The sequence below is a fragment of the Siniperca chuatsi genome, linkage group LG17 (genome assembly GCF_020085105.1).
Source record: "Siniperca chuatsi isolate FFG_IHB_CAS linkage group LG17, ASM2008510v1, whole genome shotgun sequence".
Lineage (NCBI taxonomy): Eukaryota > Metazoa > Chordata > Actinopteri > Centrarchiformes > Sinipercidae > Siniperca > Siniperca chuatsi.
This window is the reverse complement of record NC_058058.1, coordinates 442,501-467,500: the sequence shown is the minus strand read 5'-3', so window position 1 is coordinate 467,500 and position 25,000 is coordinate 442,501. Positions and strand designations below refer to the sequence as shown.

At 50.9% G+C, this 25,000-nt stretch overlaps 3 protein-coding genes across 3 annotated transcripts in view; all 3 read right to left on the bottom strand.

Moving 5' to 3' along the window:
- gon4la (gon-4 like a) overlaps positions 1-14,588 on the bottom strand; it is a 30,677-nt gene extending 16,089 nt beyond the window's left edge. The window contains exons 1-10 of the mRNA XM_044172311.1: positions 14,565-14,588; positions 11,914-12,148; positions 10,267-10,481; positions 9,000-9,074; positions 8,860-8,910; positions 8,136-8,189; positions 5,627-5,722; positions 5,336-5,428; positions 3,891-4,052; positions 290-500 (exon numbers count right to left, since the gene is read on the bottom strand). Coding sequence (XP_044028246.1) covers positions 290-500; positions 3,891-4,052; positions 5,336-5,428; positions 5,627-5,722; positions 8,136-8,189; positions 8,860-8,910; positions 9,000-9,074; positions 10,267-10,481; positions 11,914-12,148; positions 14,565-14,573 — 1,201 coding nt within the window. The 5' untranslated portion in view covers positions 14,574-14,588. The remainder of the gene's footprint in view (positions 1-289; positions 501-3,890; positions 4,053-5,335; positions 5,429-5,626; positions 5,723-8,135; positions 8,190-8,859; positions 8,911-8,999; positions 9,075-10,266; positions 10,482-11,913; positions 12,149-14,564) is intronic.
- Positions 14,589-17,058: 2,470 nt separating this feature from the next.
- On the bottom strand, positions 17,059-18,212 carry LOC122864577 (C2 calcium-dependent domain-containing protein 4C-like). Its single transcript, XM_044172150.1, has 2 exons — positions 17,992-18,212; positions 17,059-17,830 (listed from the first exon to the last, which is right to left on the bottom strand). Exon 2 carries the CDS (start codon positions 17,817-17,819, stop codon positions 17,193-17,195), a length of 627 nt encoding a protein of 208 aa, XP_044028085.1. The 5' UTR covers positions 17,820-17,830; positions 17,992-18,212; the 3' UTR covers positions 17,059-17,192.
- Positions 18,213-19,119: 907 nt separating this feature from the next.
- Positions 19,120-25,000, bottom strand: part of ints3 (integrator complex subunit 3) — a 22,292-nt gene continuing 16,411 nt past the window's right edge. Inside the window, exons 22-29 of the mRNA XM_044172060.1 lie at positions 24,787-24,862; positions 24,584-24,697; positions 24,366-24,414; positions 24,108-24,275; positions 21,342-21,442; positions 21,190-21,262; positions 20,955-21,111; positions 19,120-19,747 (exon numbers count right to left, since the gene is read on the bottom strand). Of these exons, the coding sequence (XP_044027995.1) occupies positions 19,685-19,747; positions 20,955-21,111; positions 21,190-21,262; positions 21,342-21,442; positions 24,108-24,275; positions 24,366-24,414; positions 24,584-24,697; positions 24,787-24,862 (801 nt within the window). The 3' untranslated portion in view covers positions 19,120-19,684. The remainder of the gene's footprint in view (positions 19,748-20,954; positions 21,112-21,189; positions 21,263-21,341; positions 21,443-24,107; positions 24,276-24,365; positions 24,415-24,583; positions 24,698-24,786; positions 24,863-25,000) is intronic.

Here is a 25,000-nt window from a genome sequence, read left to right as displayed (position 1 = left end):
CAGTGACCACAGACAGATCCTGACCAAATACACAACATCATTGAATATGACAAACAATTATCTCGCCTAACACACACAAACACGTGTTTACTGTTTTCTGCAATTTTCTGGTTCTTTTTATTTATTTATTTTCTTAATAAATTGCATTTTTTCTCATGTCATTATTTAATTTGACGCTTGGCAATATTGTTCACCTGACCTTCATGCCAATAAAGCTTACTGACTTGAATTGAACTGAAAGAGAGAGAGAGAGACACTTAAAGAGAGTCATACTGAGCTACACACACACCTTCATTGTCCATCTCTGAGGTCATTAGTCCTCTCAGCCAATCAGTCCACTCCCTGTCCTCGTGGGCGGAGCTGGAGTCGTACATGTCAGGTGTGATGTCAGGAGCTCGGAGCTCCGCCTCCAGACGGCCCAGCGGGATGTCACGTAGAGGACGCTTGGACCGAGTCCGGTACGCCATCAGACCCACCTCCTCCTCCGACTCAGACAGAGGCTGAAAGAGACAGATCAATAATCAATAATCAATTCAGCATATCCACAACTTGTTTGTGTTGTTTATTAAAGCTATACCAACTGGTCCTAAAGCTCTACCGTCTGGTCCTAAAGCTCTACCGTCTGGTCCTAAAGCTCTACCGTCTAGTCCTAAAGCTCTACCGTCTGGTCCTAAAGGTCTACCGTCTGGTCCTAAAGCTCTACCGACGGGTCTTAAAGCACTACAGTCTGGTCCTAAAGCTCTACTGTCTGGTCCTAAAGCTCTAATGTCTGGTCCTAAAGCTCTACCGTCTGGTCCTAAAGCTCTACCGTCTGGTCCTAAAGCTCTAATGTCTGGTCCTGAAGCTCACCGTCTGGTCCTAAAGCTCTACCGACGGGTCTTAAAGCACTACAGTCTGGTCCTAAAGCTCTCACCGATGGTCCTAAAACCGTCTGGTCCTAAAGCTCTAATGTCTGGTCCTAAAGCTCTACCGACGGGTCCTAAAGCTCTACCGTCGGGTCCTAAAGCTCTACCGTCTGGTCCTAAAGCTCAACCGTCTGGTCCTAAAGCTCTACCGTCTGGTCCTAAAGCTCTACCGTCTGGTCCTAAAGCTCTACCGTCTGGTCCTAAAGCTCTAATGTCTTGTCCTAAAGCTCTAATGTCTGGTCCTGAAGCTCTACCGTCTGGTCCTAAAGCTCTACCGACGGGTCTTAAAGCACTACAGTCTGGTCCTAAAGCTCTACCGATGGCTCCTAAAGCTCTACCGACGGGTCCTAAAGCTCTATTGTCTGGTCCTAAAGCTCTAATGTCTGGTCCTGAAGCTCTACCGTCTGGTCCTAAAGCTCTACCGACGGGTCTTAAAGCACTACAGTCTGGTCCTAAAGCTCTACCGATGGCTCCTAAAGCTCTACCGTCTGGTCCTAAAGCTCTAATGTCTGGTCCTAAAGCTCTAATGTCTGGTCCTAAAGCTCTACCGATGGCTCCTAAAGCTCTAATGTCTGGTCCTAAAGCTCTAATGTCTGGTCCTAAAGCTCTACCGACTGGTCCTAAAGCTCTACCGTCTGGTCCTAAAGCTCTACCGACGGGTCCTAAAGCTCTACCGTCTGGTCCTAAAGCTCTCACCGTCTGGTCCTAAAGCCCTACCGACTGGTCCTACCGCCTGGTCCTAAAGCTCTCACCGCCTGGTCCCAAAGCTCCACCGTCTGGTCCTAAAGCTCTACCGTCTGGTCCTAAAGCTCTACCGTCTGGTCCTAAAGCTCTAATGTCTGGCTCCTAAAGCTCTAATGTCTGGTCCTAAAGCTCTACCGACTGGTCCTAAAGCTCTACCGTCTGGTCCTAAAGCTCTACCGTCTGGTCCTAAAGCTCTACCGTCTGGTCCTAAAGCTCTACCGTCTGGTCCTAAAGCTCTACCGACTGGTCCTAAAGCTCTAATGTCTGGTCCTAAAGCTCTAATGTCTGGTCCTAAAGCTCTACCGTCTGGTCCTAAAGCTCTAATGTCTGGTCCTAAAGCTCTACTGTCTGGTCCTAAAGCTCACCGATGGGTCCTAAAGCTCTAATGTCTGGTCCTAAAGCTCTACTGTCTGGTCCTAAAGCTCTAATGTCTGGTCCTAAAGCTCTACTGTCTGGTCCTAAAGCTGGTCCCTAAAACTGTACTGGTCCTAAAGCTCTACCATCTGGTCCTAAAGCTCTACCATCTGGTCCTCTGGTCCTAAAGCTCTACCGTCTGGTCCTAAAGCTCTCACCGCCTGGTCCTAAAGCTCTACCGTCTGGTCCTAAAGCTCTACCGTCTGGTCCTAAAGCTCTCACCGTCTGGTCCTAAAGCTCTACCGCCTGGTCCTAAAGCTCTACCGTCTGGTCCTAAAGCTCTACCGTCCTGGTCCTAAAGCTCACCGTGCCTGGTCCTAAAGCTCAACCGTCTGGTCCTAAAGCTCTCACCGTCTGTCCTAAAGCTCTACCGTCTGGTCCTAAAGCTGGTCTACCGTCTGGTCCTAAAGCTCTACCGTCTGGTCCTAAAAATGTCTTGTCCTAAAGCTCTAATGTCTGGTCCTGAAGCTCTACCGTCTGGTCCTAAAGCTCTACCGACGGGTCTTAAAGCACTACAGTCTGGTCCTAAAGCTCTACCGATGGCTCCTAAAGCTCTACCGACGGGTCCTAAAGCTCTATTGTCTGGTCCTAAAGCTCTAATGTCTGGTCCTGAAGCTCTAACCGTCTGGTCCTAAAGCTCTACAGACGGGTCTTAAAGCACTACAGTCTGGTCCTAAAGCTCCACACCGACTGGTCCCAAAGCTCTACCGTCTGGTCCTAAAGCTCTATTGTCTGGTCCTAAAGCTCTAATGTCTGGTCCTAAAGCTCTACCGACTGGTCCTAAAGCTCTACCGATGGCTCCTAAAGCTCTACCGATGGCTCCTAAAGCTCTACCGATGGCTCCTAAAGCTCTACCGATGGCTCCTAAAGCTCTACCGTCTGGTCCTAAAGCTCTACCGATGGCTCCTAAAGCTCTACCGTCTGGTCCTAAAGCTTTAATGTCTGGTCCTAAAGCTCTACTGTCTGGTCCTAAAGCTCTACCGATGGCTCCTAAAGCTCTACTATCTGGTCCTAAAGCTCTACCGTCTGGTCCTAAAGCTCTACCGTCTGGTCCTAAAGCTCTACCGTCTGGTCCTAAAGCTCTAATGTCTGGTCCTAAAGCTCTAATGTCTGGTCCTAAAGCTTTAATGTCTGGTCCTAAAGCTCTACTGTCTGGTCCTAAAGCTCTACTGTCTGGTCCTAAAGCTCTACCGATGGCTCCTAAAGCTCTACTATCTGGTCCTAAAGCTCTACCGTCTGGTCCTAAAGCTCTAATGTCTGGTCCTAAAGCTCTACCGTCTGGTCCTAAAGCTCTAATGTCTGGTCCTAAAGCTCTACCGACGGCTCTTAAAGCACTACAGTCTGGTCCTAAAGCTCTACCGATGGCTCCTAAAGCTCTACCGTCTGGTCCTAAAGCTCTACCGACGGCTCTTAAAGCACTACAGTCTGGTCCTAAAGCTCTACCGATGGCTCCTAAAGCTCTACCGTCTGGTCCTAAAGCTCTACCGTCTGGTCCTAAAGCTCTACTGTCTGGTCCTAAAGCTCTAATGTCTGGTCCTAAAGCTCTAATGTCTGGTCCTAAAGCTCTACCGACGGGTCCTAAAGATCTAATGTCTGGTCCTAAAGCTCTACCGTCTGGTCCTAAAGCTCTACCGATGGCTCCTAAAGCTCTACCATCTGGTCCTAAAGCGTCTGGTCCTAAAGCTCTACCGACTGGTCCTAAAGCTCTACCGACTGGTCCTAAAGCGCTACCGACTGGTCCTAAAGCGCTACCGACTGGTCCTAAAGCTCTACTACTTTCATGTTTGGATGTGTTGTTCTGACAGTAGGTTTTTCAGTGTTTGTTACCTGGTAGGGCTCCATACACACAGCCAGCTCCTCCTCCACAGCATGGAGTTCCTCCAGGAAGGTGCTGTCAGTCACTGCTTTGGGTGGCGGGGCTTTGGGGGGAGGGGGAGGTCCCATTGAGACAGACCCCGCCCTCAAACGCCTGGAGCGACTCCGAGAAGTCTGAAGGGGGGGAGGGGAAACTTTTCAGGGTTTGATCTATATTGTGTTGTCATGTGATGAGGAGGCGCAGATTAAAGCTTCTACGGAGAGTATGACAGTGGTACAGCTGGTGGTTTCTGTTAGTATAGAGAATGCAATTTAATGATTTTAATGTCTTTTGTGACTAAAATTTGAGACCATTTAATACCTTCTAAGGCCTTTTTCCAGGAAAGTCAACCCACGAAGACCCACGAATACCCAGTGTTTACCCCCATGTTTACCACCCCTCTTGTTTCAATGACGTTTCACACCAGGAAAGGACCTGACGACTGTAAATACGTCACTCTGACATCAGCTGTGGCTTTAATGGCAGGTGGATATGCGAGTGGGGGAGTCCTGGTGGCCAAGGGGTTGGGGTGCCAACCAGGTTCAAGCACAACCAGGGAACTTTACCGTCTCTCCTCCCCCCTCCTTTCCTGTTATCTCTACTGTCAACTATAAATAAAGGGCATAAAGCCAGTGGACAGGAAAGAGACGAGTCCAGACCTGCTGTCGGAGGACTCTGCAGGTCTGCTGACATGATTCTAGTCTACAGTTACAGTGCACTCTCTCTTTCCCCCGTCTGCTGCAGAGAACATCGATCAGTTGTTGAGAATTATTACATTTTGACGGAGCGTTTGTAATTTAAGGCGCAGCTTTTCCAGCCTTTACGGCGTCGGTTTAGCGGCCGGCGAGTCAGTGAGTGAGGAACGCACACACAGGGAGAGACGAGTCGGAGAAATCATTTCACATGGCGAGCTCTAAAGAGAAAAGTAGACAGCGGAAACAGAGCTTTGAATCCAGAACGGACTCTGACGTGTTCAGTGTCCCCCCAGGCAGCTCGACACCAGGACGTCTCACATGTTCAGAGACCGTGGCGAGTATTAAAAGCAGCGCCGCTACGAGACGAAGCACAGCAGCTTCTGAGCAGGTCAACAAGGGGGACGGGTTTTTGGTCATTTTGCTAACAAGGGGGATGGCGTCCCCCCTCAAATCGCCTACTGGCTGTTGCCATGTGTGATGTCACTTGTTGTGATTGGCTGAACTGATCTTATCGCAGGTCGAAACAGGAAAAAAACCCACCGGGAAGCGCTGAATAAAGTCCAAATACACACAGAGGAAGTGTCTTATTTCTAAGTCACTGGGTGTCACATACACACACCTGTATGTGGACACGTTTGTCGGCGTGTAAAGACCCTCGACAGGTGACAACATTTACATCACACAGACCCTCGCGGGCATGTGGATGCAGAAAGCAGAGTTACCTGCCAGGGACTGCAGCTGTCCTCCTCCACCCTGTTCAGCCGACTCCCTCTGGGAGACGAAGCTGTGCTCTCCATGTCACTCTCCTGGAACGTCTTCACACACACACATCAATCAATAATCAATACGTCTTCACACACACATCCATCAATCAGTCATCAATACGTTTACACACATCCATCAATCAGTCATCAATACGTCTTCACACACATCCATCAATCAGTCATCAATACGTTTACACACACACATCCATCAATCAATAATCAGTATGAAACTGCGCAGCGGAGCCTCACATCTTCAGCAGTCTCGTCCTCCTCTTCCTCATCAGGACGGTACTCTTCATCGGAGGAGTCTTCCTCAGCCAGAGGGATGTCCACAAACTGCGGAGCCTGAACACAAACTACATCCTTTAAAAACTTCAATTACAGAGAGAACGCTTTCAGAACGCTTTCAGAACGTTTCAGAATGCTTCAGAACGTTTTCAGAACGTTTCCGAACGTTTCTGAATGCTTTCAGAACGTTTCAGAACGTTTTCAGAACGCTTTCAGAACGTTTTCAGAACGTTTTCAGAACGCTTTCAGAACGTTTCAGAACATTTTCTGAACGCTTTCAGAACGTTTTCAGAACGCTTTCAGAACGTTTTCAGAACGCTTTGAGAACGTTTTCAGAACGCTTTCAGAACGCTTTCAGAACGTTTTCAGAACGCTTTCAGAACGTTTTCAGAACGCTTTCAGAACGCTTTCAGAACGTTTTCAGAACGCCAGAACATTTTCTGAACGCTTTCAGAACATTTTCTGAACGCTTTCAGAACGTTTTCAGAACGCTTTCAGAACGCTTTCAGAACGCTTCAGAACGCTTTCAGAACGTTTCAGAACGTTTCAGAACGTTTTCTGAACGCTTTCTGAACGTTTTCAGAACGCTTTCAGAACGCTTTCAGAACGCGTTTCAGAACGCTTTCAGAACGTTTTCAGAATTCTTTCAGAACGCTTTCAGAACGCTTTCAGAACGCTTTCTGAACGTTTTCAGAACGTTTCAGAACGCTTTCAGAACGTTTCAGAACGCTTTCAGAACGTTTCAGAATGCTTTCAGAACGTTTTCAGAACGCTTTCAGAACGCTTTCAGAACGTTTCAGAACGCTTTCAGAACGTTTCAGAACATTTTCAGAACGCTTTCAGAACGCTTTCTGAACGTTTTCAGAACGTTTCAGAACGCTTTCAGAACGTTTCAGAACGCTTTCAGAACGTTTCAGAACGCTTTCAGAACGTTTTCAGAACGCTTTCAGAACGCTTTCAGAACGTTTCAGAACGCTTTCAGAACGCTTTCAGAACGTTTTCTGAACGCTTTCAGAACGTTTCAGAACGTTTTCAGAACGCTTTCAGAACGTTTTCAGAACGTTTTCAGAACGCTTTCAGAACGTTTCAGAACATTTTCTGAACGCTTTCAGAACGTTTTCAGAACGCTTTCAGAACGTTTTCAGAACGCTTTGAGAACGTTTTCAGAACGCTTTCAGAACGCTTTCAGAACGTTTTCAGAACGCTTTCAGAACGTTTTCAGAACGCTTTCAGAACGCTTTCAGAACGTTTTCAGAACGCTTTCAGAACATTTTCTGAACGCTTTCAGAACATTTTCTGAACGCTTTCAGAACGTTTTCAGAACGCTTTCAGAACGCTTTCAGAACGTTTCAGAACGCTTTCAGAACGTTTCAGAACGTTTCAGAACGTTTTCTGAACGCTTTCTGAACGTTTTCAGAACGCTTTCAGAACGCTTTCAGAACGTTTCAGAATGCTTTCAGAACGTTTTCAGAATTCTTTCAGAACGCTTTCAGAACGCTTTCAGAACGCTTTCTGAACGTTTTCAGAACGTTTCAGAACGCTTTCAGAACGTTTCAGAACGCTTTCAGAACGTTTCAGAATGCTTTCAGAACGTTTTCAGAACGCTTTCAGAACGCTTTCAGAACGTTTCAGAACGCTTTCAGAACGTTTCAGAACATTTTCTGAACGCTTTCAGAACGCTTTCAGAACGCTTTCAGAACGTTTTCAGAACGCTTTCAGAACGTTTCAGAACGTTTTCAGAACGCTTTCAGAACGCTTTCAGAACGTTTTCTGAACGTTTTCTGAACGCTTTCAGAACGCTTTCAGAACGCTTTCAGAACGTTTTCAGAAAGCTTTCTGAACGCTTTCTGAACGCTTTCAGAACGTTTCAGAACATTTTCAGAACGTTTTCTAAACGTTTCAGAACGTTTCAGAACGTTTTCTGAACGCTTTCTGAACGTTTTCAGAACGCTTTCAGAACGCTTTCAGAACGTTTCAGAATGCTTTCAGAACGTTTTCAGAATTCTTTCAGAACGCTTTCAGAACGCTTTCAGAACGCTTTCTGAACGTTTTCAGAACGTTTCAGAACGCTTTCAGAACGTTTCAGAACGCTTTCAGAACGTTTCAGAATGCTTTCAGAACGTTTTCAGAACGCTTTCAGAACGTTTCAGAACGCTTTCAGAACGTTTCAGAACATTTTCTGAACGCTTTCAGAACGCTTTCAGAACGCTTTCAGAACGTTTTCAGAACGCTTTCAGAACGTTTCAGAACGTTTTCAGAACGCTTTCAGAACGCTTTCAGAACGTTTTCTGAACGTTTTCTGAACGCTTTCAGAACGCTTTCAGAACGCTTTCAGAACGTTTTCAGAAAGCTTTCTGAACGCTTTCTGAACGCTTTCAGAACGTTTCAGAACATTTTCAGAACGTTTTCTAAACGTCAAATAAAACAAATGGACTTTGTCTTAAACTGGTTTCAGGTGTTCGACCTTCACCTTGTTGACTTCGCTGGTCTTCTTGATGGGAGAAATGTTCCAGGCTGGAATCACCTGACAGGAAACACACAGTCAGAGGACAGGTGAGACAGGTGAGACAGACAGACAGAGGAAAGGTGAGACAGGTGAGACAGGGGACAAGTGAGACAGGTGAGACAGACAGACAGACAGACAGAGGACAGGTGAGACAGGGGACAGGTGAGACAGGTGAGACAGACAGACAGAGGACAGGTGAGACAGAGAGACAGAGGACAGGTGAGACAGACAGACAGAGGACAGGTGAGACAGACAGGTGAGACAGACAGGTGAGACAGACAGTCAGAGGACAGGTGAGACAGGTGAGACAGACAGACAGACAGACAGGCAGACAGACGGGCAGACAGACGGACAGACAGACAGACAGGCAGACAGACGGGCAGACAGACAGACAGGCAGACAGACAGACGGGCAGACAGACAGGCAGACAGACGGGCAGACAGACGGGCAGACAGACAGACAGGCAGACAGACGGGCAGACAGACAGGCAGACAGACGGGCAGACAGACAGGCAGACAGACAGACAGGCAGACAGACGGGCAGACAGACAGACAGGCAGACAGACAGGCAGAGAGACAGGTGAGACAGGTGAGATAGACAGACAGGCAGAGAGACAGACGGGCAGACAGACAGGCAGAGAGACAGACAGACAGGCAGACAGACAGACAGGCAGACAGACAGGTCTCACCACTCCTTTCTCCACGACTTCTTTAAACTTGGACCGAGTCATTTTGGGCTCCTGAAGAAAAAGGGTGAGTCGTGAAGAGTTCTGCAGGTTAATTAACACATCAACTGTCCAACTGTGTGTTCTGATTGGCCGAGACTCACAAATGGAGGGACGGCCTCGGTGTCGTTGATGGCGGCTTTCATCATGGCCACCACGTGTTCGTTGGTGATCACTTCCTGTAGGTCAAAGGTCACGTTTAAATCTACAATGTTTAAAAATGTTTTTAAAGCTCATTTCAGAGAGAGGTGAATACGTTATTATTATAATATATTATTATAATTATTATTATATATATATATATATATATATATTATTGTTATTATTATATATGTATATATTAGTTTATGTCGTCATCCACTGACTAAACTCTGATTGGCTGAGAAATAATCACTTCAGGTTTATTTTTACTTCAGTTTTCATTTATAGATCAGCTGGTCTGATGTGGACTCAGCTGGTCTGAGATCAGCTGGTCTGATGCGGACTCAGCTGGTCTGATGCGGACTCAGCTGGTCTGAGATCAGCTGGTCTGATGCGGACTCAGCTGGTCTGAGATCAGCTGGTCTGATGTGGACTCGGCCGGTCTGAGATCAGCTGGTCTGATGCGGACTCAGCTGGTCTGAGATCAGCTGGTCTGATGCGGACTCAGCTGGTCTGATGTGGACTCAGCTGGTCTGATGCGGACTCAGCTGGTCTGAGATTAGCTGGTCTGATGTGGACTCAGCTGGTCTGATGCGGACTCAGCTGGTCTGAGATCAGCTGGTCTGATGCGGACTCAGCTGGTCTGATGTGGACTCAGCTGGTCTGATGCGGACTCAGCTGGTCTGAGATCAGCTGGTCTGATGCGGACTCAGCTGGTCTGAGATTAGCTGGTCTGATGTGGACTCAGCTGGTCTGATGCGGACTCAGCTGGTCTGAGATCAGCTGGTCTGATGCGGACTCAGCTGGTCTGATGTGGACTCAGCTGGTCTGATGCGGACTCAGCTGGTCTGAGATCAGCTGGTCTGATGTGGACTCGGCCGGTCTGAGATCAGCTGGTCTGATGTGGACTCAGCTGGTCTGAGATCAGCTGGTCTGAGATCAGCTGGTCTGATGTGGACTCAGCTGGTCTGATGCGGACTCAGCTGGTCTGAGATCAGCTGGTCTGATGCGGACTCAGCTGGTCTGATGTGGACTCAGCTGGTCTGATGCGGACTCAGCTGGTCTGAGATCAGCTGGTCTGATGCGGACTCAGCTGGTCTGATGTGGACTCAGCTGGTCTGATGTGGACTCAGCTGGTCTGATGCGGACTCAGCTGGTCTGATGCGGACTCAGCTGGTCTGATGTGGACTCAGCTGGTCTGATGCGGACTCAGTGTGTGAATGGACTCACGTGGATGATGTTTCTGACGTTCACCGTGGTCAGGTTGTGCTGTTTGGACTTTGTCTCCAGCGATTGGTCCAGCTGTCTGTCGATCTCCACGTCTACGCCCGCCTCCTCCTCCTCGCTCTCCGAGGCTCCGCCCCCCTCTTCCTCCTCGGTCAGTCTCTTCTTCCTCTTCCTCACCGCTCTCCTCCTCGCTGCCTTCACCTCCACCTGGCTGTCCTCTGACAGACACGCAGACAGGCAGACAGCGACATCATCATCGACACACCTGTACCTGGGCGTCCTGTGACATCACAATCAGCTTCATCTCCGCGCTTCGGAAACACGGTAAGTAGATGAAGAAAGTCCTGCGGCTAAAATATGAATCTGACAATAACGTAAAGTAAAATATTAGAAAGCACTTCGCACTCTGCGTACGCTGCCCAGCGGGCCCCGGCGCCACGCTGCGGGGGCCAATCAGATCACACCGTTCAAACTGCTCCACCGTGAGATACGAAGCCTACGATGCGACCGCGATGCTCTGCTCGGTCTACCTGGTGTACCCGTCTGTCTGAGGAACAGCGACACCGAGGAGCTTCCTGCGGCTAATCGGAAACGCTTCATTGATCCCGAGGGGAAACTGTTAATCAGCACCTGGAAAGAGCCGGCGCTGACGCGGCGCCGTCCCGCGCCGCCGGAGTGCAGAATTTCTCAGCATCTGGAAATGAATTTGGTTTAGTGAGAGTGGATCAAATCCGACGACTTGGGGCGTCACCGGAAACGGCTAAACGTGCAGAATCGTCAAATAACGGAAAAACTACAGGAAATACTGAGCAAGTGTTCGTTAGCGGGAGCCTGCGATCGGAGCCGCACGGGGGTCAGAGAAAAGCTCGGCGGGCGGCGCGCTGGGGGTTTGAGTCAGCGAGCTGCTGAGGCGCTGGAAGGTCAGCACGTAACGCCGTTTCTCCAGCAGAGGCGCCGTTTCTCGAGCCGAGAGTTAACGTTTGTGTTACATTAACAGCCAAACATATTACAGACGAAGTTCTGAGCAGCAAGACAAAAGCTTTCTGACTGAAATAACGAGTCTCAGAGACGAAGGTGGAGGAGGCGAGGCTTCAGCAGCCGACTGACTCTGAACACGACTGATGTTCGTTTGTGTTCGTTTCTAGACTCGGTTGTTAAAGTTAAACTATTTAACTGAAAGCTGCGGGACGTGCGTCTCCCCCTTCAGGCAGCCGGAGTAACTACACAAACATGACGCGACGACGCTGGCCTGCAGCGAGCTCCGGCTCGGGTTCAGAAACTCAGCGTCCGCAGTTCAGGACGGCCATCCGTTATTCAGGCAGTAAATGTAACAGGGAGCAGCACCGTGTTTTATCCGGACTCTCCGGTTTCCGTCCGTACGGGCGCTGCAGAGCGCCGCGCCGCGCCCGGCGGGGGCGGGGACATTAACTCGTCTGGCTCGGGCGTCATTTACACGGAAAAGTCCCTCCAGCTTTAAATCTTCTTTAGTAAAGTTATTAGTTTCAGAAAGCAGCCTTCAGTCGCATCATAATCCTCATCATCCAACACACCTGTACCTGACCGAACTGTGACATCATCAAACCCCGGGTTAAACCTGAAGTTACCTCGCTAACCCCAAATCCTGTGTGTGTGTGTGTGTGTGTGCGTTACCCATGGTGATGATGAGGCTGGAGTCGGTGGTGTCTTCCTCCACCAGCAGGTAACCCTCCTCCTCCTCCTCCTCCTCAGCTCCGCCCCCTGCAGGAGCAGCAGGAGGCGGCGGCAGCGGAGCATCATGGGAGAGGAGCTGCGGACCGGAGCGCGGCGGTCTGCCGCTGACAGCAGGTCTGGACGGGCTGAGTTTGAGGCGTTTGCAGACCGGGTTCATTGTGGAGAAACATGACCTCTGAAACAGCGACGGACAGGGAACGTTACTCAGCTGATCGTCATCACGTCTAAAACCCCAAACCTTCGGTTCACTCAGAAACCAGAGACGAGCAAAACCGGCTCACAGCCGGAACGTTAACCCCCGCTCGCGGCCGTCGCAGACGAAACTGATCTTGTAGGTTTGTCCTGGTTTTTCAAAGAATTTGCAGATGTGATCATTCTGATCCAGATACCACAAGATCAGGAAACCAGAACCTAGACTTGCAGTCTTCGGATGGACCCCCACCTAGTGGGGCTGGGCGATATGATGTCCCCCCCCCCCCAGCTTAGTGTCTATATACTCAGGTAATGTCGCAAAGCAGAGCCCAACATTCAATCGGCACAGACCAGAAAGTGTTGAGTGAATCAGTTTGCATATTATTTATACGGCTGCTTGGAACCGGCTCTGGTCTGATGTTGTTTTCTTTCCTCTGAAGCACTTTGGGTTCGTGGAAACTGCTAAATAAATGTATTATTATTATTATTATTATTAATTATTAATTAAATGTCTCACTGGATAACCAAATGTCAAAGCACAAAACTGTTTCGTCAGCATACTGCAGTTTTTACTGATCAGGAGTCGAGTGTCTCTCATGGACCGTCCAGCCGGTCCACTGGTCCAGCCGGTCCACTGGTCCAGCCGGTCCACTGGTCGCGGTGCGGCCCGAGCCGGGTCAGGTCAGGGCCCCCTCCGGCTGTCAGCGCTGCGATGGAGCACGATGCGGGCTAGCTGCGCGGCTACACGCAGCCTCAACGTCCCGTTTAAACATTCGGTTGTGCTTCCGGTTCTTCCGTGAGCGGCAACAGGCGTCATCGGCTGCGGGACGAGCCGGTTGGACGCCACGGGGGGGGGCTGCAGCCAACGGGCCGGACAGGACCGCCCTGAAGGACGCCGGCGGTTCTGTCGAGCTGCTCCGGGTGTAAAGATATGTAAAACGCATCGTTTATTTTTATTATAATAAGTATTATTTCAGAGCAGTGAGGAGGAAGAAACTTCAAAATGTCACTGCAGGAAAACTATTATCAGCTAAATGTACTGAAAGTAAGTTTTAATACTTTAATCTTTCACTTTAACAGCTAAATGTTGTTGCAGCAGTTTGATGTGGAGCTGATTTGAATTCTGTTGGAAGTTTCATCTACAACAAGTCATCATATATATATATATATATATATATATATATATATATATATATATATATACACACATATACATCTCAGAAATTAATGTACGGGATTTTCAGCATAAATAGTAAATTATAAGTAATGTACTTTGTTACTTTCCACTATTGCTGCCATTTAAATGTAATAAAATATAAAACGAGTCCCGGAAATAACACGGAATTCAACCAGAAACACAGAGAGCCTGTTTACTAGCTTCTGCAGCTAACAGCTAGCATGTTTTACCTGAACTGGTTGTTTATTTTACTCTTTATTTTACTGCTTTTGTGTATTTTATGTATTTCTTTATATCTCGTCATTCACTGTGGTGTTTTATTTCTCTTGTTGTGAAGCACTTTGTACTTTGTTTTGATAAGTGCTCTATAAATAAAGTTTTATTATTGTTATTATTATCTCTCGGCTAACAGCTAGCGTCTCTCGGCTAACAGCTAGCGTCTCTCGGCTATCAGCTAGCGTCTCTCGGCTATCAGCTAGCGTCTCTCGGCTAACAGCTAGCGTCTCTCGGCTATCAGCTAGCGTCTCTCGGCTAACAGCTAGCGTCTCTCGGCTCCTCACCGTCGGCTCAGGCCGGAGTTGTTCTGCGCTCAGTCCGGTAAACCAGATCTACTGTCTGCTCTCCCCCAGCTAGCATGCTAACACGCACCAAGCCGGCTAGCAGCTAACGTTAGCCTGACAGCCCGGTCCTCCAGACGGAGCCGGTCCCGGGGAGCCTGCCCAGACTCTGACTCTCCGGTCCAGCACTCACGCTAACAGCCCGGTACCGGACGCTTTGCTCGGGTTTAACATTAACGCTCCGTCACAGCACAGACACACTTACCCGCCACAACGATGAGACGCATCTGCCAAAAACTACATTTCCGGCTGTGCGTCACCGCGTCACTGTGACGTTGGCAGCGACTGGACCATGCGGCGCAATGAATGAAAAACAAATAAATGAACTCTGAAGGAGATAAATCCGCTTCTCCGGGTAAATGTTTTATTAAAACACGTTTTCAAATATAAAATTACAAAATCGTCTTTTGTCACATTTTTCAGAGAAACTGAACAACAGTGAAAAAGTTGTTAAAACCATTAATATCTGTAATATAAATCATATCTTGGCTTCGTGGCGCTGTTACACCTCTGATTGTTCAGTTCAGACTAATGTGAGCTGTATGACTGATGATGAAACTTTAAACAGCTTTAATACAGACAGGAAGTCAAAGGTCTGTGCTCACCTTCAACATCCTGCGCTCCTTCCTCTGTAGACAGCAGACCGCCGCTCTTCTTCTTAGATTTCACATTACAGCTCGCGTCTGCTTCTGCCAAGCGTCTCCTGTGATTTGGACTTAATGTCTGAGCTGGATTATTATTATTATTGTATCTGTTGCCTTCATTTGACAGGTGAAGAGGCCACAGAGCTCCAGTTATTATTATTATTATTATTAATTATCATCCTCCTGTCTGTTCCTCAGATCTCTTTGTGTTTGAACTGAAAGACAGCAGCCTCAGAGGGCGAGTGTGTCTCTGTCTCTCTGTGTCTCTGTCTCTCTCTCTCTCTCTCTCTGTGTGTCTGTGTCTCTCTCTGTCTCTGTGTCTCTGTGTCTCTCTCTCTCTGTCTGTCTCTGTCTCTCTGTGTCTGTGTGTCTCTCTCTGTCTGTGTCTCTGTCTCTCTGTGTCTGTGTGTCTCTCTGTCTCTGTGTCTCTCTCTGTCTCTCTGTCTCTGTGTGTCTGTGTCTGTCTCTCTCTGTCTCTGTGTCTCTGTGTCTCTCTCTCTCTCTGTCTCTGTGTCTCTGTGTCTCTCTCTGTCTCTCTGTCTCTGTCTGTCTGTGTCTCTCTCTGTCTCTGTGTCTCTCTCTGTCTCTCTGTCTCTGTGTGTCTGTGTCTGTCTCTCTCTGTCTCTGTGTCTCTGTGTCTCTCTCTCTCTCTGTCTCTGTGTCTCTGTGTCTCTCTCTGTCTCTCTGTCTCTGTGTGTCTGTGTCTGTCTCTCTCTGTCTGTGTCTCTGTCTCTCTGTCTGTCTGTGTCTCTCTCTGTCTCTGTGTCTCTCTCTGTCTCTGTGTGTCTGTGTCTGTCTCTCTCTGTCTCTGTGTCTCTGTGTCTCTCTCTCTCTCTGTCTCTGTGTCTCTCTCTGTCTGTGTCTCTGTGTCTGTCTCTCTCTGTTTCTCTGTCTCTGTGTGTCTGTGTCTGTGTGTCTGTGTCTCTGTCTCTGTGTCTCTCTCTGTCTGTGTCTCTGTGTGTCTGTCTCTGTGTCTCTCTCTGTCTCTGTGTCTCTGTCTGTCTGTGTCTCTCTCTGTCTCTGTGTGTCTCTCTGTCTCTCTGTCTCTGTGTCTCTCTCTGTCTCTGTCTCTGTGTCTGTGTCTGTCTCTCTCTGTCTCTCTGTCTCTGTGTCTCTCTCTGTCTCTGTCTCTGTGTCTGGGCGTGGCTACCTCAGTTGTCACCTGACTGTCCCGCTCTACCTGCCACGCACCTGAAGCCTGCAGTACTTAGACCGGCTCTTCGGTCCAGCCTTCTCCAGACCGGCAGGTATCTTGCTGTGTGTTGCTGCTTCCTGTGTTCAGGTCCACCTCGTCTCTGGTCCAGCCTGCCGCGCTCTCAGACTCGCCTCGACGGACCCCGGAAATCCACGCGTCATCATCTCCACCTGCCATCGCCGATCCGTGCTCACTACCGGCCCCCCGGAGCCCACTCCCGAAATAAAACTCTTCACTCAGCGCTGCTCTCCGCGTAACCCTGAAGGCGTCGGATTAAAGTTTAATGCTGAACTTCGGTCCCGAGCCCAGCTTCAGGCGCTGAAGTTAAAGACCACAAACCAGATCAGAGACCAGGACTCAAACATCCACACTGAGACAAAGTCCGCCGACTCACCTGCAGACTCACAGAACCCGTTTACCTCCGGTCGGCTGCCGGGACGTCGGATTTACAGCTTTCAGATCAGTTATCCTGGCCGAGTGTAACCGTGGCGCCCCCTTCTGCCAAAACCCGTGTCAGCACTTTTACCTTTGCTTCCACCACAGTGCAGGTAACCGGAGTCACAGATTACAGAGAAAGCGTTACCACGGTCACAGCACTCGTTAGTCGAGGGTTACGCCCGTCAGCCATTTCTACTGACCCCCTTCGCAGAGACCGCACAGTCCTGCCCACGCGAGACCACGGGGCCCAGGAGAAACGGCGTTCGGCCTGAGAACAGCGCTGGCAGAGAGACCAGGACGCCGTTCGTCTTATTGCTTTTTGATGTTTTCTTTGACCACAAACATCACGCGTTAGTCTTCGTGTGTGTTATTTGGCATCAGAGCCGTTTGTTACGTTTCAGTGGTGTAGTGTTGCTGAGCTGTAACGGTGTGTGCGTCACACGCAGGACGCCACAACGTTTGACCTTTTATTTTGCTGAGAGAGAAACACGACGAGCTGCACAGACCAGGTCCCCCCCCCCCTCGCCACGCGGCGCTGAGACACTTTAATAAAATCCGGACATATTGCTAAGAGACAGCTTGAGCGTCGTGTTTCTCATTAGTGTGTGAAGCCTTTACCTGCCGTCAGGTGTTTGCAGTAAAGTACCTCTGCTGTGTGCTGCAGCCTCCGTGCAGAGCTCAACATTTTGATGTGAAACTTGATTCTGTTTAAGTAAGCGACTTCAGTTGCCATGGAAACGGAGCCGTCTGCAGGCAAGTCACCGATTGGATGATTTAAACTTGTGACGAAGGTCAAAGGTCAAACACGTTTAGCTCCAGAAAGACTTTTATTAATCATTTATTAAAATATTTAAACACATTTACATAATCCGAGTCCTGCTGCTCTGAGATCAGCAAACCTCTGTTGTTTCCGGTCTACCTGACAGGTGAGGCGGAGTGTTTCCGGCCATGTGACGTCAGCAGGGGTGTGTCCTCCTGGCGGGACTCAGAGCCTTTAGAGCGGCTGCTGGTCTCTTCAGCTCCTTCATCACCTGCAGACTGAGAGCTTTAACGGGCCGCAGACTGACCCGGGACCTGCCGGGACCGGGACTGGGACCGGGAAGAGGCGGGGGGTCCGCCGGGTCCTGCAGGTCGGTGTCTGTGACCGTCACCGGTTTGTTCCGGTGAAACAGCGACTCCCGCCGGCGCGTGCACGGGCTCTCGGCCAGCACGGCGCGGAAGCCGTAGGGCGTGGTCACCTTCCCCACGTGCGGCAGCGACATGGCCGCGCGCGTCGTCAGGTCCGTGTCCGCGTCAGACTCTGCCGCAGCTGCGGCGGCGCGGCGGGCGCGTCTGATCCGCGGCGGCTGCAGGCGGAGCAGGAAGCGGCGCGAGGCCGCGGGGCTGAGCGGGGTCCCGGGAGGGCTCGCTCCCGGACTGTCCTCGTCATGGTCCGACAGCAGTCGGGTCCGGTCCGGTGAGCTCCGGTGAGGCCACGGAGAGCGGAAGAGGAGCGGACTGCGGGAGGGGATGATGAAGGACGGAATCCGCTCTGGAGTCAGAACCAGACTCCGCAGAGATGATCCGGATTTAACGGCCGACATGATGACAGAGGCTGCAGAGAGACAGGTGCGGGTTCAGGTGGAGGTCACGTGATGAACACACTCACAAACATTCAGGAAACAGACGAAACTTCGGAAACTTTAAAGGTTTGAATGAGACTGAAGATCATCGACCACCTGGGGCCACAGCTCTGGATCAGGGAGGTCCACTTACCTGAGTCTGCGTCTCACCTGGTCTGAAGCAGGTCCGGCCCTGGTCTCCTGCTTTATATCGTCAGCAGCAGGTGGATCCAATCACACATCAGTCTGAATCCAGTTAGCAATCCAGACCAGGATCTCACTCCGCCTGCTGGTTTCCGACCCTTAAAGGGTCTGAAAGCTTCGTGTGTAGCTTTCTGTTTGACTCTTGAGCTTCCTGCTCAGTGTGTGTTTTAAACGTTATTAACAGAAACCAGAACACAAAGGCACAGCTGGTCTTCATGGAACTCACCTGCAGAAAACCGGTTTATGGTAAAACCATTATAATGCAGTAAATCTCTTAAAGTCTCATTACAAAGACCTTCATGACGTCATCGGTGCCGAGTAAACTCAGGTAACGGGTTTGACGGTGATGGTAACACCAAACACCTTTTCATGTCACAGTTTATGGCGTCTGACACTGACGCCCTGCACAGGTATACTCCAGCAACACAGTCGTGTGATCACATGATCTCCACTGGACAGTCTGCAGAGACGCAATGCATTGTGGGGCGGCTGAGTATGTGCATACATGCGGCAGGTGAACCGCACGACACACTGCGCGTGAACCTGTATGAAGTTCACTGGGAAGAACAGAGGGCCGAGGACACGTCCCTGAGGGACCCCCCCCCCACCGAGGGACTCCCTCCCCCTCCTCCCTGAGGGCCCCCCCCCCTCACCGAGGCCCCCATTATCAAAACTGTTGGATTCATTTTCTGTTAATAAATTAATACATTTTGTGTAAAAAAAGGAAAGAAAAACAGGAATAAAAACGTTTATTTCCCCATTAATTAATTTCCAGCTGTTAAACTTTGGTTCTGCTTCTTCATGCAGCCGAGCCGGCGACGCGTCCGCTGCTCCGACAGACTCAACGCCCGCCGGCCCGTCACGCGGTTACGGTTTCATCGTTTCCTCGAACGCGTTTCCTGAAACCCGTTCCTGTAAAAGACTCTTTCATCAACTTGAATAATTTTCCAGCAGCAGCCGAAGTTCAGAGACGAGCTGCAGAATCAGAAACCGACCGACACCGAACTCCTTCTGGATCGCCCCCAGCCCCCCAGCCCCCCGGGAGCCCCGCCCCCCCAGTAACAGACAGATGACAACCTGAAACAAACCGTCCGTTTTTATATGAAGAATTCCTCCAACATGATGTTCAGAGACAAACAGGAAGGAGCTGCTAAAAACAGCAGGAAGTCAGCATCCTCCACAATAAGAGTCCACCCCCCCAAAAAAAAAAAAAAAACCCCAAAAAACAAAAAAGGAGAAAAACTGAAACAAAGGGACAGAAGTAGCCACAAACAACCGCACTCATCTTCATCATTATTTATATCATCATCATCATGTTCCCTGTATTAAAATCAGTCTGTGTGTTGGTTCCCAGAGTTCGTGGTTTCCTCCTCCCGGTGCATCATGGGAGAACAGCCACATGGGAGCCACACAGTGACCTTTGACCCGCCGGTCAGCGGCCAGTCCTTGTCTCCATGGAAACAGCATCAGTCTCCCTCATGTGACAGTCAGTTCACCACATGGATTGAAAGTCTGCGGCCCCGCCCCTCCCGCGGCGGTCAGTGCGTGTCATTGGGAGGGGGCGGGGCCTCTTCCAGTGGTCAGAGCGGCTGGTTGGCTGACGGTCTCTGTGGCAGCTGGCGTGTGATTGGTCAGAAGGTCCATCAGTCGCTGTCGGAGCCTTTCTTCTTTCTCTTCGGAGCTTTGGGCTTCGAGTCCTCCTCCTCCTGAAACACAGGAAATCAAGTTAACCGACGCGTAACCACAACGTCGCCAGTTTGACGCCAGCTGGGGACGTTTGTGTCGCACATCACACCTCCCCGTTTCCTGTCTGAACGAACGGAGAACAAATTACATCAATTAAGAGACAACTTGACTCTTCCAGGATTTCCACAATATAAAAAAGGGTTCTAGAAACCTTCGAGAGGAAGGCGGCTTTGGTCGCCAGCCCCGGCGAGCGTCTGGTGGCCAGGCGCTACCGAAGGGGCCCGATCGGGCTCCGTCCAAAGGGACAACATGGGGTCCGCCGCCTGCGGGGCTCGGTCCTGTTTAAAACCTGGGAACGCTTCAGAAATTCAAATTCTCTAAATGCGTCTCTCAATTTCAGTTTCGCCTCATTATTTATTCTTATCTGCCGTTTCGAGGCTCGCCCAGATTTCCAAACAAAACGCCCGTCAGTCCAATGCCAGGACTCGAATAACGGGGCCCTCCGACCACTGTGGGGCGCTGTGACATTGTGGCTTATGACGTTCGAGCTCCTGTTTGTACAGCGGAGGTAAACACATGATATTCTGGTGCGCCCGTCCGAGCGGCGGATACGAACAGGCGGGGAACGCGTCGGTGATGTTGCCGTAACTAACGTGCAGGACGTTTATTTCCCTCAGTATGAGACCGGAACCACAGAGACCCTGAGCTGAGAGGGTGTCGGGCTTTCAGCTCAGAGTCTCTGTGACGTTCACGAACCCGGTCCGGACTCACGAACCCCGTCCGGACTCACGAACCCCGTCCGGACTCACGAACCCCGTCCGGACTCACGAACCCGGTCCGGACTCACAGAATCCGACGGGTCACAGAATCTGGTGTAACAGCGGCAGCAGGCCGAGCACTCGTCCTTCTCATCAAACAGTAAGTTCTTACTTTAACGTGACGGACAGAAGGTTAATCTTTAAATTGGGACTTGAACGCCGCTGTCGTGAGGACCCGCACCGAGTGTCTCCAGACTGTGAAGGCGGTCGGCCATGTTGAGTCCGTCGGCAGCTCGTGTTTGTTTACGTCAGCAGTTTGTCTGCAGACGTCTGTAGAGTCCGGAAGAGACGATCTGAGAGATCAGGAATCGGTCGGGAACAGATTCCGGGTGTTTTACCGACCGTCCCCACCGGGACCTGGACGAGCTGTGGAAAATGGCCGCGTGTCAGTGACGTGGACGGTACGTACTGAGGCGCTGCTGGAGGCGCTCTCTTCCTCGTTGTTGGTGGGCGGCGCCGCGCCTTTCCGGGAGCGAGGCGAGGAGGCCGGAGCCTTACGGCGAGACTTCGGAGGCTTCGTCTGAGAGTCCTCGTATTCCTCCGCCAGGGCAAACAGGTCGCTGAACCTGCAGGAGGAGGAAGTGATGTCATTAGCACCCGGCGTGATGTCATCTGTCAGCGTGTGTGTGTGTGTGTGTGCGTACCTCATCTTGTGCACTTCGTCACAGCTGGCCTGAACGTGCTGCAGAGCCTGAAGGATCGGAGTCTGAGTGAAGACTGACAGAGACAAACACAGTCGATCAGTCATCGATCATCAATACACTGATAATCAATCAATAACTGTGAGTGTACTGACAGTTGTTCTTGGTGTTGCTCAGGCTCAGTCTCAGGTTGTCCATGTGCTCCAGGATCTGTTCCAGGGTCAGCTGAGCCAGTTTACTGCTGGAGCTGCGAAGACTGAAGACAGACACGTTACCGGTTTTTAACGTGTGTCCATGTGACAGGAAACTGTCCCCATGTGGACTGAACCAGACCGTCCTCACCTCTGTCTCAGTCCATCCTCCCCTCTGTCTCAGTGTCTCAGTCCCTCCTCACCTCTGTCTCAGTCTGTCCTCACCTCTGTCCCTCTGTCTCAGTCTGTTCTCACCTCTGTCTCAGTCCATCCTCCCCTCTGTCTCAGTGTCTCAGTCTGTCCTCACCTCTGTCTCAGTCTGTCCTCCCCTCTGTCCCAGTGTCTCAGTCTGTCCTCACCTCTGTCTCAGTCTGTCCTCACCTCTGTCCCAGTGTCTCAGACTGTCCTCACCTCTGTCCCTCTGTCTCAGTCTGTTCTCACCTCTGTCTCAGTCCATCCTCCCCTCTGTCTCAGTGTCTCAGTCCCTCCTCACCTCTGTCTCAGTCTGTCCTCACCTCTGTCTCAGACTGTCCTCACCTCTGTCCCTCTGTCTCAGTCTGTTCTCACCTCTGTCTCAGTCCATCCTCCCCTCTGTCTCAGTGTCTCAGTCTGTCCTCACCTCTGTCTCAGTCTGTCCTCCCCTCTGTCCCAGTGTCTCAGTCTGTCCTCACCTCTGTCTCAGTCTGTCCTCACCTCTGTCCCAGTGTCTCAGACTGTCCTCACCTCTGTCCCTCTGTCTCAGTCTGTTCTCACCTCTGTCTCAGTCCATCCTCCCCTCTGTCTCAGTGTCTCAGTCCCTCCTCACCTCTGTCTCAGTCTGTCCTCACCTCTGTCTCAGTCTGTCCTCACCTCTGTCTCAGTGTCTCAGACTGTCCTCACCTCTGTCCCTCTGTCTCAGTCTGTTCTCACCTCTGTCTCAGTCCGTCCTCACCTCTGTCTCTCTGTCTCAGTCCGTCCTCACCTCTGTCTCAGACTGTCCTCACCTCTGTCTCAGTGTCTCAGTCCCTCCTCACCTCTGTCTCAGTCTGTCCTCACCTCTGTCTCAGACTGTCCTCACCTCTGTCCCTCTGTCTCAGTCTGTTCTCACCTCTGTCTCAGTCTGTTCTCACCTCTGTCTCAGTCCGTCCTCACCTCTGTCTCTCTGTCTCAGTCCGTCCTCACCTCTGTCTCAGACTGTCCTCCCCTCTGTCTCAGTGTCTCAGTCCCTCCTCACCTCTGTCTCAGTCTGTCCTCACCTCTGTCTCAGACTGTCCTCACCTCTGTCCCTCTGTCTCAGTCTGTTCTCACCTCTGTCTCAGTCCATCCTCCCCTCTGTCTCAGTGTCTCAGTCCCTCCTCACCTCTGTCTCAGTCTGTCCTCACCTCTGTCTCAGACTGTCCTCACCTCTGTCCCTCTGTCTCAGTCTGTTCTCACCTCTGTCTCAGTCCATCCTCCCCTCTGTCTCAGTGTCTCAGTCCCTCCTCACCTCTGTCTCAATCTGTCCTCACCTCTGTCTCAGTGTCTCAGACTGTCCTCACCTCTGTCCCTCTGTCTCAGTCTGTTCTCACCTCTGTCTCAGTCCGTCCTCACCTCTGTCTCAGTCCGTCCTCACCTCTGTCTCTCTGTCTCAGTCCGTCCTCACCTCTGTCTCAGACTGTCCTCACCTCTGTCCCTCTGTCTCAGTGTGGACAGTCCCTCCTCACCTCTGTCTCAGTCCGTCCTCACCTCTGTCTCAGACTGTCCTCACCTCTGTCCCTCTGTCTCAGTCTGTTCTCACCTCTGTCTCAGTCCATCCTCCCCTCTGTCTCAGTGTCTCAGTCCCTCCTCACCTCTGTCTCAGTCTGTCCTCACCTCTGTCTCAGACTGTCCTCACCTCTGTCCCTCTGTCTCAGTCTGTTCTCACCTCTGTCTCAGTCCGTCCTCACCTCTGTCTCAGACTGTCCTCACCTCTGTCCCTCTGTCTCAGTGTGGACAGTCCCTCCTCACCTCTGTCTCAGTCCGTCCTCACCTCTGTCTCAGTGTGGACAGTCCGTCCTCACCTCTTCACCTCTGTCTCAGTCTGTCCTCACCTCTGTCTCAGTGTGGACAGTCTGTCCTCACCTCTTCACCTCTGTCTCAGTGTGGACAGTCTGTCCTCACCTCTGTCCCTCTGTCTCAGACTGTCCTGACCTCTGTCCCTCTGTCTCAGTGTGGACAGTCCGTCCTCACCTCTGTCTCAGTCTGTCCTCACCTCTGTCTCAGTGTGGACAGTCTGTCCTCACCTCTGTCCCTCTGTCTCAGACTGTCCTCACCTCTGTCTCAGTGTCGACAGTCCGTCCTCACCTGTCTCAGTCTGTCCTCACCTCTGTCCCTCTGTCTCAGTCTATCCTCACCTCTGTCCCTCTGTCTCAGTGTGGACAGTCTGTCCTCACCTCTGTCTCAGTGTCTCAGTCCGTCCTCACCTCTGTCTCAGTCTGTCCTCACCTCTGTCCCTCTGTCTCAGTCCGTCCTCACCTCTGTCCCTCTGTCTCAGTCTGTCCTCACCTCTGTCCCTCTGTCTCAGTCCGTCCTCACCTCTGTCCCTCTGTCTCAGTGTGGACAGTCTGTCCTCACCTCTGTCCCTCTGTCTCAGTCTGTCCTCACCTCTGTCTCAGTGCGGTCAGTCTGTCCTCACCTCTGTCCCTCTGTCTCAGTCTGTCCTCACCTCTGTCCCTCTGTCTCAGTGTCTCAGTCTGTCCTCACCTCTGTCCCTCTGTCTCAGTCCGTCCTCACCTCTGTCTCTTGCGGGGCTGGTTGTTGTTCTTGATCAGCTGGGCCTTGATGTGTTCTCCCAGCGTGTCGTCGTATTTGGACGCCCAGTGTCTCAGGATGCTGGTGGTGAACTGGTCCTCGGGGTGACAGGGACGACTCAGGACCATCTTTACCATCTCCTCACTCGGCCTGGGACACACAGACAGACGAGAGACATGAACAGGGACACGGGAAGCTGTAACATGAAGGCATCAGTGCTGTGCCGTGTGTTTGCGTTACTTCTCTCTGCGGAGCTGCAGCAGCAGGCAGGATAAGGCCTCCGGGTGCTCTGGAAACACAAAGCAAAGACGGGAGGAACCCGTTTCAGACTGGAGGACAGCGAATGTCTCCTGGACTGAACACTGACCGCTGTGTAGTGGTTTTGACCGGCTCCCCTTTGTGGTCACTGACTGGTAGACCCGGTCTGACACAAACTGGGATGCTGCTCCGCTGCTCACCTTTATATTTGAGGTGCTGCAGGATGGGGATGATGGTTTCCAGAGGGATACTGTGGGCCAGGAACAGCTGCCAGGTGCTGTACTGCTCAAAGGTCTCCCAGTCCAGAGACTGAACTGTTGAAACAGCAAGAAGAAGACATGAGGACAGAGTCCACTGCGGTCCAAACACCAACACAGTATTCATATGAGTGTGTGCTGCTCACTGAGGATGTTGAGTACGGAGTCTTTCCTGAACATCACCAGGTTTCCCATCATCACGTGACACATCAGCTCCTGTAGCTGCACACAGACAACATCCTGGTTACTGGACAGGTGAACCCAAACCAGCATCTGACCTGAACCCAAACCAGCGGCTGACCTGAACCCAAACCAGCATCTGACCTGAACCCAAACCAGCAAACCTGAACCCAAACCAGC